The sequence below is a fragment of the Colletotrichum tamarilloi genome (genome assembly GCF_030869305.1).
Source record: "Colletotrichum tamarilloi strain Tom-12 chromosome Unknown Scaffold_113.1, whole genome shotgun sequence".
In the NCBI taxonomy this organism is placed as follows: domain Eukaryota; kingdom Fungi; phylum Ascomycota; class Sordariomycetes; order Glomerellales; family Glomerellaceae; genus Colletotrichum; species Colletotrichum tamarilloi.
The window spans coordinates 35,184-52,850 of NW_026849496.1; the positions used below are offsets into that span (position 1 = coordinate 35,184).

Genomic DNA, 17,667 nt, shown 5'->3' on the forward strand with positions numbered 1-17,667 from the left:
CCCGGAACATAGCTGGCAGCGGAGAATACACACTGAAGTTGACGGCCAATCTTCACGCCAAAAGACATGCAGGAATTGTGCTTACGACAGGCAGCAGTAGCAGCAGTTGTAAGAAGCATCCTATCACTGCGGCGCCACACCAAGTCCGTCCATCATCCTCCGTTTTCACCGGAGACCGATCCGGCTGACGGCTCCGCTAGCCCCCAACTACAGAGAATCGCCACGGACGACGGAGATGGCTGTAGCCGTATCGGACAAGCGATCGTACGTTGCTTGGCTCGATCCCGCATCGCAGCGGATAGGTGCAAATTCACGGAACACGCAAATCTTGTATAAGATTAAGCGACTTGAATGGTGAGATAGATGAGTTTGGTTAGAGCTCAGGTCCATCACAGAACACATTGACAGCACCAGACATCTCTTGATACATACAGAATACGCAGCGATCGGCATTTGAGACCGACTTTTCACCAGGACCGCCATATACGATACCCATTTCCTTACTTAATCAAACACTTTAGCCTCAACTTTCACAATGACTCAAGTCGCTATCATTGGAGGCGGTCTGTCCGTATGAACGATCTTAATCTCTGATACCTATTCATGTCTTGACTTACCATTCTCCTAGGGACTCACCCTGGCCCTTTACCTTCACAAGAGTGGCATCTCCTCCGCAGTCTACGAAGCCAGGCCCAAAGACTTCGTCTCAGGCGGCAACATCGCCCTGTCACCCAACGCCCTCCGCGTCCTCGACCACATTGGCGTTTACGACACCCTCCGCCCCCAAGGTTTCGCCTTTGAGTCCGTCGCCTTCCTCAACGGCCGTGGCGGCCTCTTGGCCAAGGTCCTTAACGGCAGCTATGAAGAGTACAACTATCAGGCCCTGCGCATCCGCCGCACCGTCCTCCGCGGCGAGCTGATCCGCCAGCTCGAGCTCCTCGGGGTGCCGATCCACTACGAGAAGAAGTGCGCCGGCGTTCGCGAGGAGACAGATACCTCGGCGACCGTGGAGTTCGAGGACGGCGAGACCGTGACGGCCGAGTTCGTCATCGGCGCTGATGGAATTCACTCGCGCGTGCGGTCGTTTGTGCGCCCTAACGGCAGCAGGCCCGTATTCCAGGGCCTTGCTGGTATCTCTGGCACCTTCAAGCTCAGCGACTTGCCCGACGTTGACACGGATATGCACTACCCCTGTATGCTTTTCGGCGGCAACGGCTCCTTCGCCGTCATGCCGGCGTCGGCGGACGGCGATGAGGTTAGCTACTTTGCGACCTTTGAGGTTGAGGAGCGGCCGCGTGAGGACTGGGCGGCGCTGGACGCCGACAAGGAGACACTGGCGAAAATGATTAAGGAGAGGTTCCCCATCGATTCGAGCTGGCCGGAGGTGGTTCGCGCGCTGTGCCACCGGACCCCGACTGAGTCGTTGACTCTCTGGCCGTGAGTAAAATGATGATCAAACGCTATGATTATGAGTATACTGACGAGAAGATATGTAGCTTCTACTTGCTCTCTGCCAAGGAATCTTGGTCCTCCCCGAGCCGCCGAGTCCTCCTCATCGGAGACGCAACTCACGGCATGCCCCCAACTGTAAGTGAACCACCACCACCAGTAGAGGATGAAAATATGCTGACAGCTTTCCTACAGGGCGGTCAAGGTGGCGCGACTTCCTTTGAGGACGCGGAAACCCTCGCATACACCCTCGCTCACATCAAGGCGCCGCTCTTCAACGACAGCGCCCGCCCGCAGGTCATCCAAGCATGGGAAGACCACCGAAAGGACCGCGTGTCCAAGATTGTGGACTTTACCACCCAGAACGGCGACCTGCGCAAGACGTCCACCTCTTTCATTCACCAGTGGATCAAGGAGATGACCATCTGGGCTTACATCAAGATGGTCGGTCCTCACATGGGCTGTAAGTGGATGTACTCGTACCACGGGGAGAGCGTTCGCGCTGTTCTCGGCCGCCTAGGAATCGACGAGTCAAAAGCGAAAGCACAGTGAGGGGGACTGAAGGCATGGAGCGGACGAGGCGAAGAGATGGAAGAGTTTCCACCTGTTGGATGTTCACAACTACCCTTTTCTTTGATCTCTTGGCGTTTGTCATTCCATAGACTGTAGAATTTTAGTATCAACATCTTCACTGAACAGTCGGCTTCTATCTGTTCCAATGCTACCGACAGGTCGCAAGCTACGAGACAAGACCTTGGGCACATCCCTTTCTGCGAGGCATTGGGAGTTACTTTATCTTTCTCAGAGCACCAATTGACCATCGTTGAGAAGCGCTAGATCTTTTCTCTTCTCCTTCATTCTCGGATACAAAGTAGATGTAGGCCCTCTCGTCATATGTCACGAGGCACAGACAGCTGCCAAAGTGGAGTACTTCATATGGTTGCAATGAGGCACCTGCAAAATCATGGCTAGCCCGACTAGCGCAGGCCTCGATGCTACCTCACCCTCCAACTGCTGGAGTTGGTGGCCTTGCATTTCTTCGGCAGTTACCTATTGCGCCTGTGCTCGAGGCTGGAGCTTTGCAAGCCTCGGCTTGAGACGCTCTTTGATGTCGTCACGTGTGTTTCAAAGACCGATGTTGGTGTTCTTCTCCAGCTTTTTGACATGCATCATCCGACTGCATACGTCAGAACCCGCCAATGGTTCATCTAGTCTCTGGCATTCACTCTAGAGTAAATACTGAAATACGACATAGCAAGCTCTCAAAACTAGTAACGGCTGTACATTGCGCCCTGGATTGAACGTTGCCCCTGAACTCATTCGGGAATCGATGCGGGGTGATCCTACTTCAAGGCCCTATTGACTCAATTATCAGGTATATGCCCTAGTTTAAGGTGTAAAGCCGTCCTGAAGCTTACAAACAGACGTGCCTGTTGATGGCAGATGACAACCTCAGCTCTCGGTGAGCCAATCGCATGCGTTGCCCTGGACTGTCAACTCGACCCATACCTTGGAGCCCTGAGAAACCTGCAAAATCTCCGTGAACATATATTCTGGACCTTTGGCCTGTCTCTTTTTGAGATGAGTGTCTGCATCGCATCTGCTTTTTATATTCAAGTCATTCGTTCAACCGAACGTTTCACCAAGAGAAATCATCCGAAATGTTGCTCTCACTTCCAGCCTGCCGAATGGCATTTGTCCTCGCCTTCCTTGGCATGCAGACTGCGTCCTTAGTTCATGGCCTTCCTGCATCGGAGACCGACGTGCTCACGACCGACTTGAAACGAATGGCGCTAGGCTTTCCAGATCTTGAGGAAAGCCAAGATATTCCCGACGTTCTGGCGAAGTTTCCTTCTGGTCCACTGAACCAATTTCTCAGAATAATCAGCACTCTGCCAGCAGGCGCGGCAGCTCTCGACGCAGTCGGACTGGTCTTAACCCCTCTCCAACAGGGTCTCGCGGATTCTGTCGGCATCGACACAACGGAGGATGACTTGGAGGAGAATACAGCGTGCGCCGATATCACCGTCATATTTGCTCGGGGCACCACTGAGCCCGGCAACGTCGGACTCGTTACAGGGCCGCCATTTTTCGATGCTCTCAATCAGCAGCGTGGGACCAAAACCGTTTCGATCCAGGGTGTCGAGTACCCCGCGACCTTTGCTGGGTTCAACAAAAATGGCACCGAGGGTGTCCCAAGCATGTAAGTTTTCCAAAAGATATCTTTCTTGGGTCGAAGATGGACCAATCATAGCAACAGGCGAAAGCTTACTCTAGGCTGCTTAGGACGAACTTCATCAATGAAGCTGCCACAAAGTGCCCGAATACCAAAATTGTAATGTCAGGCTACTCTCAGGGTGCTCTGGTTGTTCGGAGCACTGCAAACACTCTTCCGGCAGCTACCATGGCCAAGATCAACTCTGTTTTGACATTTGGGGATCCTGGCAACCCGAACGCCATTACGGGCGCTGAGGGCAAAACTAAGATCATCTGCCATGAAAATGATGCTGTTTGCAGTGGAGGCTTTATCACTGTTGACCATTTGACGTATGCTGAAGATGCGGACGCTGCTGCTCAATTTGTCTTGCAGATGGCAAGTGGTAAGTAGAAGACCTATCTTAGAAAGAATAGTTTATGAATGCTAATGAGGCTGACTTCTTCTAGCGTGAGCTGAGTTCTATTTCGACATGGCTGTGTGAAGGGCGACAAGGCATGCTCGGATGATGGACAAGCTCGCGCTCTACTACCTTACTTGTGCCGTTTCACCACGTCTCATTTTATTTTTGCATGATGTCGAAGAAGGCTGTATTATTGTTGTCAACCCGCTCGAGCTGAGACTATCGTCTCGAGGACGAAAACCGTTGCGACATTACTATAATAGCCCTCACAGACCATGCCTCAATTGACACCAATCCAAAGTCTGTGTCAACATCTATTAGCCTTTTTGCACGAGTCAACCAGCCATCATGGTGACTGAATACCAACGTCTAATAGAATCTCCTAAACGGGAAGAGATCGTGAAAGAGGTCGGGATGCCCCCCGCACTAAACGGCATGTAAGCGGGTCCCGAACCATTGAAGCCCCTCGATGGCCCAATTGGAGAGACTTTGAGACAAGGACAGGCGATGACGCGATCCCGCGGCGCAAATCCGCCATCACCACGGTGTCACTCTGCACACGTTTTGATATGACGAGATTTTCTCGACTGCAGTGGCCCGGCCATTACTTCGCGGTAATGCATTCGAAATCCCGATCCAAAGGGCCGGGTCGAATTCCTTCATGAGTTTGGAATATCTCTCCCAACCTCAAACAACATTGGACACTCAACTTGCGAATCTCCAACTTTCTAGACGGGAGAGGGGTGACTGATAAGGGACTGAGACCGTACTGGACCACTGATACCGTCTGATCTTGGCAGGATCATTGACTTCTCAAATCCTCCGCCCCCTCGCGTTCACATTGCACCATTCTACAAAGCCCGTCGCCATAATGTCACGATATAGAGCTTACGACAAGGGCAGTGATGACGTTCCTGTCATCGAGGACGCACGCGTCGGCCGCGCAGGCTATGCCGATGACTCTACTTCAGCGGACGCCGACTTCGCGGCCATTGACCCGCACAGCGGCGTTAAGCGAGGCCTCAAGACGCGGCACCTCAGCATGATGGCTCTGGCGGGCATCATCGGGCCGGGTCTACTGATCGGTGCGGGCGGCGCGCTCTCCAACGGCGGGCCCGCCGCCCTGCTCATCGGATTTGGCGTCATTGGTGTCATTGCGTTTAGCATTATGCAGAGCTTGGGCGAGTTGACGACGTTGTATCCTAGCGGTGGTGCTTTCACTGGGCTGGCTGATCGGTTTGTCGACAAGGCTTTCGGTGTTGCGCTGGGTTGGAATTACTACATCATCTGGATGTGTGTCTTGGCCAATGAGTACAACGTGCTGTCGAGCATTTTCGTCTTCTGGAGTGACAAAGTGCCGCTGTGGGGTTACTTCCTGATCTTCTGGGTATGCATTTTTCATGAACATCTTGGAGAACAACGCCGCTAATATGCACTCAGACACTCTTCCTTGGCTTCCAACTGCTCGGAGTCGAGGCTTTCGGAGAGGCTGAGTTCTGGTTGGCTTTGCTAAAGTTAATTGGCTTGGTTGCATACTTTCTCTTCTCCATCGTGTAAGTCACCATCCCCAATACCAATTCCGATCAACAGAAACTAATTTGGAACACAGATACGCCGCTGGCGGAATCCGTGGACAAGAAGCCCTGGGTTTCAAATATTGGCGTGACCCCGGCGCCTTCACCGACGGCTTCCGAGGTACCGCTAAAGTCTTTGTCTTCTGCTCCACATTCTACGCCGGTGTTGAGTCTGTCGCCGTCGCCGCCACCGAGACCAAGAATCCTCGGGTCGCCGTGCCACTCGCGATTCGCCAGGTGTTCTGGCGCATTATCTTCATCTACATGGGCTCTGCCTTCTTCTTCGGCCTAACATGCCCGGCTAATGCCGACGAGCTCGTGAACGGGGGCTCCCGAGCCGTGAAGAGTCCCATGACGGTGGCTATCCAGAACGCCGGCTGGGAAGGGGGCGTGCACTTGATTAACGCCTTCATCTTTGTTACATGCTTATCAGCGTGCAACTCGTCCATCTACATCGGATCTCGCACCCTTCTGTACATGGGACAGGATAAGAAGGCGCCCAAGATCTTAGGTAGGACTGATAGCCGGGGTGTCCCCATCCCGGCTATCGTGTTCACCAACCTGTGTGGCGCGCTGTCCATGATGAACATCAGCACAGGCGCCAGCAAAGCGTACTCGTACATCGTTAACCTCAGCGGTGTCTCGACTTTCCTCGTCTGGGGTTCCATCTCTTTCATCCACATCCGATTCAGACAAGCGTGGAAGGCTCAGGGCCATGCGGAGAGTTCACTGCCATTCGTTTCGCTATGGTATCCGTGGAATGCCTACTTCGGTTTGGCGGCAAACATTTTCCTGGCTGTTGTACAAGGTTGGACCACCCTTGCACCATTCGATGCTGGATCATTTGTCGATGCTTACATCTTGTTACCCTTGTTTCCCATAATTTGGTTTGGATACAAGTTCTGGTATAATACGCATTTCTGGAGGGTGGGCGAGATTGATCTGATGTCCGGTCGCCGACGCGATCTGGATGAGTCGCGAGAAATTGAGACTGGAGAACATGACTTGGACAGGCCACCTTGGTGTAGGCGGTTGCTCAAGAGCTTTTGAAGCCATCAGATGGATCATGGACTTCGGTATCAACCCGAAGAATGGGCGTTTCGGAAAGATGGCTGTACCTTATTTAGTTAGACACTGTCCGTTGAAAGGAATGCTGTGCCCTTTTCAATGATCTTCAAGATCCCGGTGGGATGAGGGATGCAGTAAGAACAACAATACCCTATCGCATAGCGATCTTGTTTTAGATCTGCGGGTGGGTTGGTCGAACTTATGTGAGCCGTTGGAGGCGGAGTCGGTTTTCACCTTTGATGAGGGCCGAAGTCCGAGTTGGGAGTGCACCCGGGCCCCTTTTTTCTTCGTCGCATTCGCACCCGCCTGCGCACTCGCCGCGCTTGACCTCCGGACTCGGTTATGCACGTAATCTTCTCTTTCGGAGAACACCGCTGGAAAGTTCAAACTAGTAGCGTGTCTCACTTGTCATCCCACAACGTGCCGCGCGCATATCCAGGGTCGGGATGTGTTGCAGACATAGGTATGTCCGCCGGCCTGTCCGGAGGATCCCAGACATCATTCGACATTGAAAATCTCCGGGTTTCTTTTCGATTTTACACTCGCAATGCAAAGCCGAAATCGATCCGAATGCCTCATAGATCGGTGGTGTTGAGCTGGATTCGGACGCAGTGAAGTCATTCAGAAGATGGCGACATATGCACACGGTACCGAGTCGTTACCTGGACCGGTTCCCGGCCAGCCCATAGGCTTCTTGGACGGCTGCGAATCACAGTCAACTCAAGAGACTGGCTCTACATCACTCGGGCTTTGCAAATACGAAAAAAAAAAGAACACAGACGAAGGAGATCGGAATCAAAGTCTTGCTCTTATTCAAAGAATCTCCGAAAGGCACCTCATTAAGCAGCAAGAATCGCGAAATCAACCCCGATCCAGAGAGTTGCAGCAATATCTCGATGTCCTAAAAGATGCCATCCCAAGACTGCCTGACAACAATCTAACCCCCGGTCCTGAACTGCCGACGATTACCTTCAGTCGGCCCCGACTAGCGTATCCGATCATCATCAAACAGCGATTATCCAGAACATTGTCACCAAAATTTACACCAACTTACCCCCCGGGCTTACAAAATTGCGGCATCGAGAAGAGGGAGTTCTTGAGATGTATAGATGACCTGAACCGAGTAGACGAGCAATTAGGGCCACCAGGAGACCATGCCATGGATATCAACGGCTTCGCTAACATGACGGCTTTCACCATAGCGCGTCCCACGCTGCTTTCAATGGCGACAGGCGTGGCGTCAAGCTATAGAAAGCATACAACAAAACGCAGCGCGATGACTGAAATTCTGCAAAAGGCGAACAACGAGCTGTTCCGTCCAAGAGGCCTAGTTTGCGTTCTTGTCACCTGCAGACGGACAGAGCCGAAGGAGCCTGAGAAGACACCGGAGACAGGAGGCACAGCAGCATCAACAGACATCCTGGATCGAACTCGGGAGAAAAGGTTGAAATTGAGGCAAAGGGTAGTGGGGAGATTGAGGGATTTCAGATGGTCCGAACTTTCGCAATTCGAATCCTACGACGAGCACAACTCTCATTCGGATCTAGACAGTCATCGGCTGCCTGCGAGACACTCATATCGATCAAGACGGAGAAGAAGTCCGAGCATCGAACGCGAGGACAAAACAGGACTTGGGCAAGTGACACAAGAGAACTGCGAAAACGGAAACATCTGGGAGGGCCGACAGGGACAGTCCACACTGAAATGCGGAGTATCGAAGCATCCAGGAAGGACGAGGCATGAATTACTTTCTCTGAGTGGCAATAAAGCTACCACTTGGGATTTTGTTTCGAACCAATCTTCAAGCCTTGGATTGATACCAGGAAAGGTTGAAGTCGAAAGCCTCACTGCTGATTTCTTTACCGCCGAAACAGATGAGGATGCAACTCGCGAGGAGGCACAGCAAACGGATATGAAGCCAGAGCACACCAGTGCTGTCTTGACGCATCGACTTTATAGTCAGGGAAACACTTTGAGTTCAGTAAGAACCTCCTTTCAAGGCACCGTGATTTTATCTGACTTTTCCTTGCAGGACGCACTTTGTCTTATGATACTCAATTTCCCCGAGGAAGCCCAAGATGCGAATTAAGACATCAGAAATCACTTCATTTGACGGTCAACTACTAGGATTCCACTGAGGTACTCTATGTAATTGCAGGACAAAGGCTAGTTCATCGTACTTAGCCTATCTATAATCTATCAAGTTGGCCATGTGACTCTGTGTCACTCAAGTGCATCCGATCACCTTTCGGTTCCCGCAGAAATCTTCAATATGCACCGATCGTCTTTCATTCTATGACCTCTGGTGCTGCCAGTATTGCCACGACTTTTCGGGCGATACCACAAATTTGAATTGACCTTCACACCAGGAAGTTTCAAGCCTATGCCTGCATGTTCCACTCGTCTAGCGAAAAGAAGTTTTGGAAGATATTAGGGAATGTCACAGCCGTACACAGTGACTAGTCTAGCTCTACTCCTGTTGTTTTCCAGGGCATTTTCTGTGACTACAGCTACCGCAGATCGATAGAGATTCTCCTACAAGATCCGAGGCTGAGATGCTGTCTCTCGGCTCTCTGCGTTCATTGAGAGAGGAACCAGGGCTTCAAGAGTCAGGGCGAAGCTCCCTGGACCTCAAAAGCCTGAAGTAGAAAGAAATTAATCAAATTTCTGAAGCCTCGAGATAAAAGTTACGAGAATAATCAATGCCCAGAAAACATGACAGAGGTGGGTTTCTGAGGAGAGTTGGAAGTGGCATGTTTTTGGTCCTACTGCTCACAAGAAGTCTACCTTACATAGATAAAGAGGCAAGGCTTTCGACAAATCCAACTTTCAAGACAGAATGAGTCAAAACGGTTAGAAAAAGCCATTGTAGGTATCTGTCTACTTGTTTTTGAATCCATCCTGAAAATCGATGTTTGCACCAACAACATTGTGGCGCAAAGTGTATATGTAAGCAGCTTACTTGTCAGCTTACGCTGCTGCCTAAGGTAGACTTATCACCTCTCCAACCTTCTAGATGAGAATGGACTTGTTATCCTTACTTATGAATCTCATTGTATGGGGTTGCCTTATGACTGCAAGGCTTCCCGACTCCGCGTTCAGACTCATTACCCAATTTTTAGCAATGGCATCCATATGTCCCCGCCACATCTTCCCCCTATTTGTCGCAACGACCACCACTTTTGGCGGACTACTCGCGCTCTTCAACCCCGCTGGTTCAATTAGAGCTTTCGGCCTTCCGGATAGAATCGCCTCGTCCCCGACCGCTCATGCTACCTTCAGCCTTTCTTCGGCACGCACATCAGTCATTGGACTGCTGATTTACACATTTTATGCCAGAGGCGACTTCGGGGCTATCGACACCGTTCTTTTGACTTCAGGTCTTTACTGTGGTATTGTCGATGGATATATTTGCTATAAGGAAGGTGAACCGGGAAAGGCGCTGCTCCGAATATTGAGCTCATGGGCGGTTGGGCTGTATGGTGGGCTGGGGATTACTTCTGTAAGCCATGTTACACATGTTAATTCTATGCTTGAGGCAGCTGTTGACTATGGTTCTTTGCATCCACAGGGATGAAAGGCACGTTACCTGACTAAAACTGTGTCGAGGAACACGAGCGAGCACATGAAGGAGAGCACTGCGAAAACTGGGTAACGCGTCGTTGTCAAGCATATTGAATGAGAATCGTTGATCTGGTAAGATGTTAGAGAGATGACAGCCTCGAAGAACTAGCCCGGTTGATGGCTGAAACGCGATGCCCAGATGCTTCTCGAGCGATGGAACACATCATTTCAACTATGGTAGCAACTCTGAATCATATCAATCACAAGCCCTTTCGCAGTGCTTTCCTCGACTTGTTTTGAATCTCACCCTGGAACATCTCATGATGTCTCGACGGGCTTACTGAAATATCAACACACGCTTCAAAATCTAGACTGAGGCCTCGCGCGGTTTTGCTCATGACCTCTCATTAAAAGCTATCAATGTCAATTGTCGGGAACTTCAATAAGTCTTTGTCATTAATTCTCAAAGCATTCTTTAGAGCTGCAACAAACTCTGCCCAAGTGGTTGGGTCTTCGTTGGAAGGAAAGGAGCTCATTCCGCAGATGATCCTGGAGAACATTGCATGAGCATCACCATCTCCATCCGCAATCCCTAGAAACCCCGTGACTTCCTTAAGAAATTGTTCCCTCCACATACTTGCACCAGTGTGTAGGAGTCTTTTCACACATCGGCTTGCCACTATTTCGTAGAGAAACGTAGACGTTGGGAGACTGTCGTGATCGCATATTTGGAGTCCCTGAGCTAGCCTGTCACGAAACAGGTGAGGGAGAAAAGACTGTCCTTGACTCTTCAAATGGTTGATCACTCGGTGATAGAGTTGGAACGGCGTAATGTTGTAGTCAGCTGGCAATCGGTCTTGAATGCTGTCCTCCTCTGTCAGCCCCAGTAGACCATACACCCGGTCCCGAGGATCCGTACAATGATAGTCTTTCGAAAAGGCGAGAAGGCGGGTCAATTTGGGCCTTGCTCCAAAGCCGGGGTCTTTGTCTGTGAAGGAAGGGCGTTTCGGATCTGTTTGCCACGACCGTCGGAGTTTTGATAACTCTCTACAGCTGTTGACACGGGGCTCGATGCTGTAATGGCTTTCCGACTTTGAGAGATGCTTGAACCCAAGATTTGTCTGGTCAGATATGCCAAATGGTCGAAACTGTTGCAGGGAAGTCCATGATATGGCGACAGATCCGCATAATACCCATAACTCTCTAGCCAAAGTAAACTCTTGCACAATCCAGATCCGGGACCAGTACGGTCGTGACACAAACCACTTTGCGTCTTTAAAAGAGAACTTCCGCTTCTGTGAGCGAAGGTAGTGGTTCCTCTCCCTTCGGGCAGTGTGCTTGAGGCCCTTGAGATATTCAAGCATGGCGGCGATTTCGCCTTCTTCCTGTCCTATCCACGAAATCACAAAGTGTGCCATGGAAAAAATGCCCTTCATCAAGCCGACTTGATGACCGCGCTCCGAGTTGTCATTTTGGTTGATGCAAATCGCGTCAACCCAGAAGTATTTTGGTAATACCGTGCCGGACTTCTTCTGCTGTGAGATGCAGTTTTCGTCGTTGTTGGCGATATTTTCCAGTTGTTGGAGGGCGTGCCATAGATTCTCTCGCACCCGGAATGTAACTTCGTTGATGGTTATGTCGTGTGTTGGTTCAGGCGCTCCCCAAACGTATGAGAGAGCGATAAACGGAGGAGCGTCGTTAAGCGAGTGTGTTGTCAGCGTGCATTGCAAGGGTTCGTCTTCCTGCTGGGGCTGAAATTGCAGGAGCCTGGTTGATTTTGTTTCGCGACTCAGCGTAGGGTAGATTTCATCTGTCAAAGACATGGTTCTGTAATTTCGGTGGACCCCGTGGTGATCTGAGAGTGACAGAGTGCTTGTGTGACTGGACCGTTGAGTAAACGCGGCCCAGATCAGCTATGATATTGCGAATCTCGTCCTCGAACTAGCGAACGTGGTTCTTGTTGATGCAATCATGTGAGAAACCTCAGCAAACTAGACAACATTAGTAAGGGTGCAGAAACTGGCTCTGTAGGGTGATGCACGTGAGCGGGTATCCTGCCACACACTAGCACTGATTGGATCTTCTTTGTGACGCAAAGGAGGGGGCATTCGGTCAGACTCGCTACCGCAATTTGTGCAATGACTGGAGAGAACATCCTCAACCCTAGAGATAGCCTACGTCCATGTCCGTCGATTCGCTAGACACATTGTTGTCATAGCCTGGAGGTATTACATAAATACCAACACCAGTGCGTGGATCTAGTTCAGAGTCACCGGACGCGAAACCACCTCGAACTCTTCCATAACTTAACGTGGCTCGCATTGCAAGATACCTCACATTGAAAAGTTCCATGTAGCAGGTAGGTATCAATATGATTATGTCAACTATAGCGATACTACTCAAGCCCGGCACATCTGTCCGTTGGCTGCAACAGTCCACGCCTCGCTACCGACGCCCTTAAGGACGTAGAAGAGCGATTCAGGATCATACTTCTTCTTAATCGTGAGCAACTTGGCGTAGTTGGTACCAAAGAAGGCATTCTGCCAATCCGGCTGCCTGAAGTCAGCCTCGTTCATGTACGAAGCGCTACCCGGAGTAACAGCCGTAATCCAAGGCATGAACTCCTCCGTCATGCGTTTCTGCGAAGCCTCCATATCGGCCCACGGCGCAGCATTGTCCCAGTTGGTAATGAGCTGGAGCTGCATGACGGCCTTGCGCCACGCCGGGTGGACCGAGTTCTCGGGCGCACCGGCGGGCTTGTTGTAGTGTCCGACGCTACCGGCGAGGAGGACGCCGTTGGCGGTCAGGTTCTGGACGACCTTTTGGTATTCTGCGTTGTTGTTCTCGATCGCTTCGCGGGGGATAAGACGACCACCGAACTGGTAGCGCGTCACCTCAAGGTTGCCTTGGGGAAGAGGACCCATGTAGCGGTCGTAGTGGTCGCGGTAAGACAGCTCGCTGTAAGCAACGGCCAGAGTGATACCAAGTTCCTCCTGAAGGGCCTTGGTGAAGGGCGCAAGGACGACGTCGCGAACGTAGGCAGCAGTCGAGTTCCAGACAGTCAAGGGACGAAGGACGAGGAACTGGGCATTGTGGAGGAAGACAGCAAAAGCGCCCTGGTCTGTCATGGCGGGCAGCAGCTCGTGGAACTTGGAGACAGCGGCGTTGAACTTCTCGGGCGTGGTCGTCGCGGCGAGAAGCTGGAAGGCAGCACCGCCGACGGTTTGGGCCGGGTAGGCACGGACGGTCAGGCCAGTGACGACGCCGAAAGTGCCGCCGCCGCCACCGCTGAGGGCCCAGTACAAGTCGGTGTTCTGTGTCGCAGAGGCGACGACAGTCTTACCGTCGGCGGTAACTACTTGGAAGGCGAGGGTCTGATCGGCTCCGAGACCGAATTGAGTTGACAAGGCAGAGTGGCCACCTCCCTGAGTGAAACCGCCAGCAAGGCCAACTGTGGCGCATTCACCAGAGACGACAGCAAGACCCTTTGCATGGGCAGCCTCAAGGATCTCGTAACCGAGGACACCGGCACCGACATTCACGGCCGGGCCGGTGTAGTACTTGTCAGACCATGTTGAGAAGTCAATGGTCTTCAAGTGGTTCGTCCAGATCGCAAGGGCCCCGGCACCGGTAGAACGTCCAAGGAAGCTGAAGAGAGGAAGTTGTCAGCTACTGTGGAGCGGGGCTTGTAGTCGAGATCAGGCTACTCACTCATGACCGGTGTTGCGGACGACGACTCGGAGGTTGTTGAATTTGGCAAACGTGAGAGCAAGGCTGACGTCTGCGGTGCAGCGTACATCGACAGCGTAGCTAACATAGTTGCCGAGGGTGCAGGGGACAGCTCTGTCAGTAAAAGGGTCGCAGGACTGGTTGGCAAAGTAAGATTGCATAACAGAAGACGAGGAGGGAATGCTAAAACAATCATGTCAGCAACACACTCCGTCTGGAACAGGTTGGTTGAGGGGGTAAACCGAGGAATAGACGGGACTTACTGTGTCAAGGGGTTGGTCCAGGATGACTGCAGAGCAGCACAAGCCGCGGCATCGTATGTAGGATCATGGCAGGGCGATCCAATGGGCTTGGTGGCGACCAGACGCCCACCAACGGTTGCGTTCAGCAAGTTCCAGGCGGAGACTGAGGGCCAACAAGAGTCACCGGGCAGGCAGTGACATTGCTGCTTGGGGGTTGCTGCAGCTGTTGTGATGGTAGCCAAGGCGGTGGCTACGGCCAGATAAGAGAGCCTCATGTTGATGACTTGAGTTGGGCAAGCAGTCAAAAGGCCTAGAGATGGGAGAGGAGGTGGAGGGAGAGAGAGTGAGGGGTGGGTGACAGATTAGGTGCAAGCCACGAAAAGTGTGACTGGTTCTGGAACTCATATATCCCTCGCATCCATCATGCGGGATGCCAACATCTCTACCCCTGGAAGCACGAGGGCCTCGGCTTTTCGAGATGGATGTAAACTCCGCCTCCTTTCGAACTCGATACGGATTGTAATGGCAGCATTGCAACTGCGTTATCCAGAGTCGTATGTGGCAACTGCGTTGGAACTGTGTTGGTAATCTCCAGATCGATAGACTCACGGCTGCAATGCCCCAAACCGGTCCGACTGACAGTCTGGAGTACGCGGACGGGAAGAAACCATGTCGGCCGAGACAGGGCTTTTTCGGAGTCCCCTTCATAAGAATAATGGAACTTCCTATTAAGGCGTGTGACATCCGACGAGCACCCGCATTCTTTCTGCGCAACCGTGGGGCCGGAGTCGACCGGGGTGAGGGACAGAGAACGGATGAGACACCAAGCGGCCCCGACAATGACAAGCCCAGTGTCAATCTGTTCGTGGGGGCCGACTAGTTCTTGGTCTCCCCCAGCTTGGAGCCCACAGATCTAAATGAAGTCCCAATGATTAAGGTTGAATTAAACAGAGACTAAAACGACAACACGAGCTTCTCCTGCATTCTAGCTCCAAGACGGCGGCTTCGAGCGCTTCTTATCACAATTACCATAGAAGCCACCGCAAGAGGTGTGGAAAAAAAAAAGCCACCGCTACCAGATCTATTACCGAGTCAAAAAATGCGCCACTGAAAGAATATTCTCCAACGATTCCTTCACCCGCGATCTAGTAACGGGACTAATTTCCGAGACCCAGACGTCAGCCGCTGCTGTGCCGCCGGTGATTTCGATGCATTGCTGCACCTTTTTTTCCTGCAGGGGCTGCTTGGCCGGGGGCGCGAACGACGGGGTTGGTTCCCGTTTGGGGGAAGCCAAGAACCTACCAACCAGAAAACCGGACGGCTAGTTCGGAAAAGTTCCAGCTAAAGAGGGGGGCAGTATCAGCTTTCCCTAACGTACCCTAGTCTCGAAGGAGGACTTCGTAGACAAGAGCTCCGAAGTAGCTGCATCGGTTCGTGTCGCAGAAAGTGTTGGACCAAAGGAACAGCGTATCATCGTCCCCTCGAAGCGAAGGGAGAGTCGGGTAAAGTGGTAGACTAAGGGACTAGTGGTCAGTTATGGCGCGCCCTCGGGAATTCCTCGACAAGAGTTGGCGACTTGGCGATGAACCAAACCTGGGAGGTGGCCGGTCTGCCACATGGAGGACCAGGAATGTAATCTATGCAAGAAGCCCGTCCGATTTCATTTATGAAGAGAAGATCTTCCGGATCTCTGGGAATCCTCCAAGACGGAACCGCTGCTGCCCTTGCCCGCCCGTGAACAACAATGGCATCCTTCTTCCGCCTCGTGTTGGCGTTGCTCCTTGGCATCCTCGTCGCCGTACAGGCGCAGGAGACGACGATTTCTGCCACCAAACTCACTTATCCGGCATGCGCTGTGAGTTTATTCCTCTCTCCCTTGCAACATTTTGACATTTCGGGGCGCCGTTGGGAAAACCGTTGGAGAAAAGTGGCTAACCGGCTGGGCATCTTCCCACAGACAAAATGCATAGCTAGCGCTTTTGGTGGCGGCTACTGTGCTCCCACAAACCAGACTTGTATTTGCACGAACCAGCAATTCCAACTAAACGTCACGCTGTGTGTCTCGGCAAGTTGCACGATACCAGAAGCTCTCGGTAAGTCCCTGATTGTCCCTTTCTTCCGTTGATGAATGTCATGAAGGCTTACTCGAATTCACTACAGCCACGAAGAATGCGAGCTTGACAAACTGCGGCGCTCCCGTGCGCAATCGATCCGGCGAATATGTCGTCCTTTCCAACGTCATGGCCATCCTGGCAGCGGTCTGCGTTCTCAGCCGGTTCGGATACAAGATCTTTCTCGCGGGACTCGACGTCGGCTGGGATGACTGGTTCGTAATGGCGACGTTGATCGCAGCCATGCCGAGCGCCGTCATCACTGTTCATGGAACCACTGCGAACGGTCTGGGAAGAGACATTTGGACACTGACGCCTGAGCAAATCACCAACGTCCTCTTTTACTTCTATATCATGGCCTGGCTGTACTTCTTGCAGGTGACGCTGGTCAAGCTCGCCATTATCTTCTTCTACATGCGCATCTTCCCCGCGCGAGAGGTCCAGCGCGTTCTCTGGGCGACGACAATCTTCATCATTGTCTGGGGGTTCGCGTTCGTCATCACGGCAGTTTTTCAGTGCAAGCCGATTCACTATTTCTGGGTCAAGTGGGATCGCATGCACGAGGGCAGTTGCGCAAACGCAAACGCCATCAGTTGGTCCAACGCCGCCATCAGCATCGCGCTGGATCTATGGATGCTCGCAATTCCCCTCTGGCAGTTGCGAGCTTTGCGACTGCACTGGAAGAAGAAGGTCGGAGTCGCGTTAATGTTCATCGTGGGCACATTGTAAGTTTCTTGACTCGCGCACACTACCAAGACCTGGGGTTGCTGGGTCTTGGATTGTTTCTTCCGTGCGAGAAAAAACAAAAACTAACGTCGCATCAGTGTCACCGTCGTGAGCATCATCCGATTGCAGTCCCTGGTCGACTTTGCAAAGGGATCCAACGCTACCATGGACTTTATCGACGTTAGCGTGTGGAGCACGATTGAGATCTGCGTAGGCATCATGTGTGCGTGCTTGCCGTCCATCCGCATGATCTTGGTCAAGATCTTCCCGGCCATGTCCGGCTCGACGCTTCGTAGCAAGGGACGTCAATATTACCAGCAGTATGGGAGCGACGTCAGGTCCAAGAATGCCGCTCAGCGCAGCCAGGCTCGGACTGTTGGTGTAGTCACCGTTGACCGGTCTAATTCCGTTCACGATGCGCATGATCGGCAGATCAAGTTCCAGAAGACGTTTACGGTATCCTATAGTGATAGCGACGAGGCGGATCTTGTGCCGATGAACAATCTCCAGAAGCCGGGAAGAGTTCATCGTTAGTGGATTTCAGAATCTGCTATTCGAGCTGGTGTTCGCGAGAGAGAATCTATAG

At 52.1% G+C, this 17,667-nt stretch overlaps 8 protein-coding genes across 8 annotated transcripts; 6 read left to right on the forward strand and 2 right to left on the reverse strand.

Annotated features, from left to right (window-relative positions):
- Window positions 1-535: 535 nt before the first annotated feature.
- Window positions 536-2,001, forward strand: CTAM01_14097 (uncharacterized protein; the record flags this gene model as incomplete). Its single annotated transcript, XM_060530098.1, has 4 exons — window positions 536-571; window positions 629-1,437; window positions 1,497-1,587; window positions 1,645-2,001. 4 exons carry the CDS (start codon window positions 536-538, stop codon window positions 1,999-2,001), a joined length of 1,293 nt encoding a protein of 430 aa, XP_060375308.1.
- A 1,136-nt stretch (window positions 2,002-3,137) lies between these two features.
- Window positions 3,138-4,057, forward strand: CTAM01_14098 (cutinase; the record flags this gene model as incomplete). Its single annotated transcript, XM_060530099.1, has 2 exons — window positions 3,138-3,652; window positions 3,736-4,057. 2 exons carry the CDS (start codon window positions 3,138-3,140, stop codon window positions 4,055-4,057), a joined length of 837 nt encoding a protein of 278 aa, XP_060375309.1.
- Window positions 4,058-4,938: 881 nt separating this feature from the next.
- CTAM01_14099 (amino acid permease) lies at window positions 4,939-6,691 on the forward strand (the record flags this gene model as incomplete). Its single annotated transcript, XM_060530100.1, has 3 exons — window positions 4,939-5,454; window positions 5,508-5,620; window positions 5,677-6,691. 3 exons carry the CDS (start codon window positions 4,939-4,941, stop codon window positions 6,689-6,691), a joined length of 1,644 nt encoding a protein of 547 aa, XP_060375310.1.
- Window positions 6,692-7,337: 646 nt separating this feature from the next.
- Window positions 7,338-8,798, forward strand: CTAM01_14100 (uncharacterized protein; the record flags this gene model as incomplete). The annotated part of the gene is made up of 2 exons (XM_060530101.1): window positions 7,338-8,690; window positions 8,742-8,798. 2 exons carry the CDS (start codon window positions 7,338-7,340, stop codon window positions 8,796-8,798), a joined length of 1,410 nt encoding a protein of 469 aa, XP_060375311.1.
- A 1,035-nt stretch (window positions 8,799-9,833) lies between these two features.
- On the forward strand, window positions 9,834-10,286 carry CTAM01_14101 (uncharacterized protein; the record flags this gene model as incomplete). Its single annotated transcript, XM_060530102.1, has 1 exon — window positions 9,834-10,286. One exon carries the CDS (start codon window positions 9,834-9,836, stop codon window positions 10,284-10,286), a length of 453 nt encoding a protein of 150 aa, XP_060375312.1.
- A 789-nt stretch (window positions 10,287-11,075) lies between these two features.
- On the reverse strand, window positions 11,076-12,096 carry CTAM01_14102 (uncharacterized protein; the record flags this gene model as incomplete). Its single annotated transcript, XM_060530103.1, has 2 exons — window positions 11,076-11,137; window positions 11,193-12,096. 2 exons carry the CDS (start codon window positions 12,094-12,096, stop codon window positions 11,076-11,078), a joined length of 966 nt encoding a protein of 321 aa, XP_060375313.1.
- A 576-nt stretch (window positions 12,097-12,672) lies between these two features.
- CTAM01_14103 (FAD binding domain-containing protein) lies at window positions 12,673-14,519 on the reverse strand (the record flags this gene model as incomplete). Its single annotated transcript, XM_060530104.1, has 3 exons — window positions 12,673-13,921; window positions 13,985-14,185; window positions 14,266-14,519. 3 exons carry the CDS (start codon window positions 14,517-14,519, stop codon window positions 12,673-12,675), a joined length of 1,704 nt encoding a protein of 567 aa, XP_060375314.1.
- Window positions 14,520-15,988: 1,469 nt separating this feature from the next.
- On the forward strand, window positions 15,989-17,615 carry CTAM01_14104 (CFEM domain-containing protein; the record flags this gene model as incomplete). Its single annotated transcript, XM_060530105.1, has 4 exons — window positions 15,989-16,099; window positions 16,202-16,337; window positions 16,405-17,080; window positions 17,180-17,615. 4 exons carry the CDS (start codon window positions 15,989-15,991, stop codon window positions 17,613-17,615), a joined length of 1,359 nt encoding a protein of 452 aa, XP_060375315.1.
- Between the last annotated feature and the right edge of the window lie 52 nt (window positions 17,616-17,667).